At 36.0% G+C, this 891-nt stretch overlaps 1 protein-coding gene across 1 annotated transcript; it reads left to right on the forward strand.

Annotated features, from left to right (window-relative positions):
• Positions 1–148: 148 nt before the first annotated feature.
• On the forward strand, positions 149–643 carry LOC106512483 (gamma-glutamyl hydrolase; the record flags this gene model as incomplete). Its single annotated transcript, XM_014001091.1, is given in 3 exon segments — positions 149–317; positions 415–523; positions 593–643. Coding segments are annotated over 3 exon segments (290 nt in total), but the record flags the coding sequence as incomplete, so codon positions are not given.
• Between the last annotated feature and the right edge of the window lie 248 nt (positions 644–891).

The following is an 891-nucleotide window of genomic DNA, read 5'->3' on the forward strand; positions in this document are numbered from 1 at the left end:
TAAATGATTAATATAATTACTATGTATAGCTGCAATATGAAATATGAGGTATTTTCTTTTTGCCGGTCAACAAACTTGAAACGTTGCTTATAAAAAGTACAAATTCCGCAATTTTAATGCTTTTATTCTGAAAAAACTTTGTCGGAAGTGAAACACACCGGAGCAAAAACAACAACAGTAGTAGTAGATGGCAAAGGTCCGGAAGGAGCAAAACATAGACACCGGCGGTTCGGCTTCTGCTAACATGTTTTTATTGCTTTTTATTTCACTCTTTTCACTTTGTTCGTCGGCTGACAGAAATGACAAACCCATTATTGGTGAGTTTACTGACGTTTTTAAACTGCTGTCGAGTATAAGCTAACTGTTTTTTAACTATTTCACGAGTCGAGCCATGTTGTCCATGTCTTTCATCAGGTGTTCTGGCTCAAGAAGCGTTTCAGCCCAAACCAAACCAGTCAGCATACATCGCTGCCTCTTATGTTAAGTTCTTAGAGTCGGCTGGAGCCAGGGTTGTACCTGTCATGTGAGTGTAGTTGTTCTGCAATCACTTGTCTGTGTCAACCGCATAAATAACTTCCCGCTGTTGTTACAGGATTAACCAGACACTGGACCAGTACAAGACTCTGTTCAACTCCATTAATGGGTAATAATGAGATTGATTGGTTGATTGATTGGTTGTATGCACCTTTAAACCTCTGCTTGTTACATTTAAATAGTTAAACTAGATTTTTGTGTAACTCCTTTAATTTCACAATTTAATAATTGCCAAATTGTTTTTATAAGTTGTTTACTGTATATTGTTAGCACTTTTAATTTATATATTTAACAGTTATATTCATTGAATGTATTGCTTATCAGTGTACATTGCCAATGCAATGCACACTATTGTGA

The sequence above is a fragment of the Austrofundulus limnaeus genome, unplaced genomic scaffold (genome assembly GCF_001266775.1).
Source record: "Austrofundulus limnaeus strain Quisiro unplaced genomic scaffold, Austrofundulus_limnaeus-1.0 Scaffold7334, whole genome shotgun sequence".
In the NCBI taxonomy this organism is placed as follows: domain Eukaryota; kingdom Metazoa; phylum Chordata; class Actinopteri; order Cyprinodontiformes; family Rivulidae; genus Austrofundulus; species Austrofundulus limnaeus.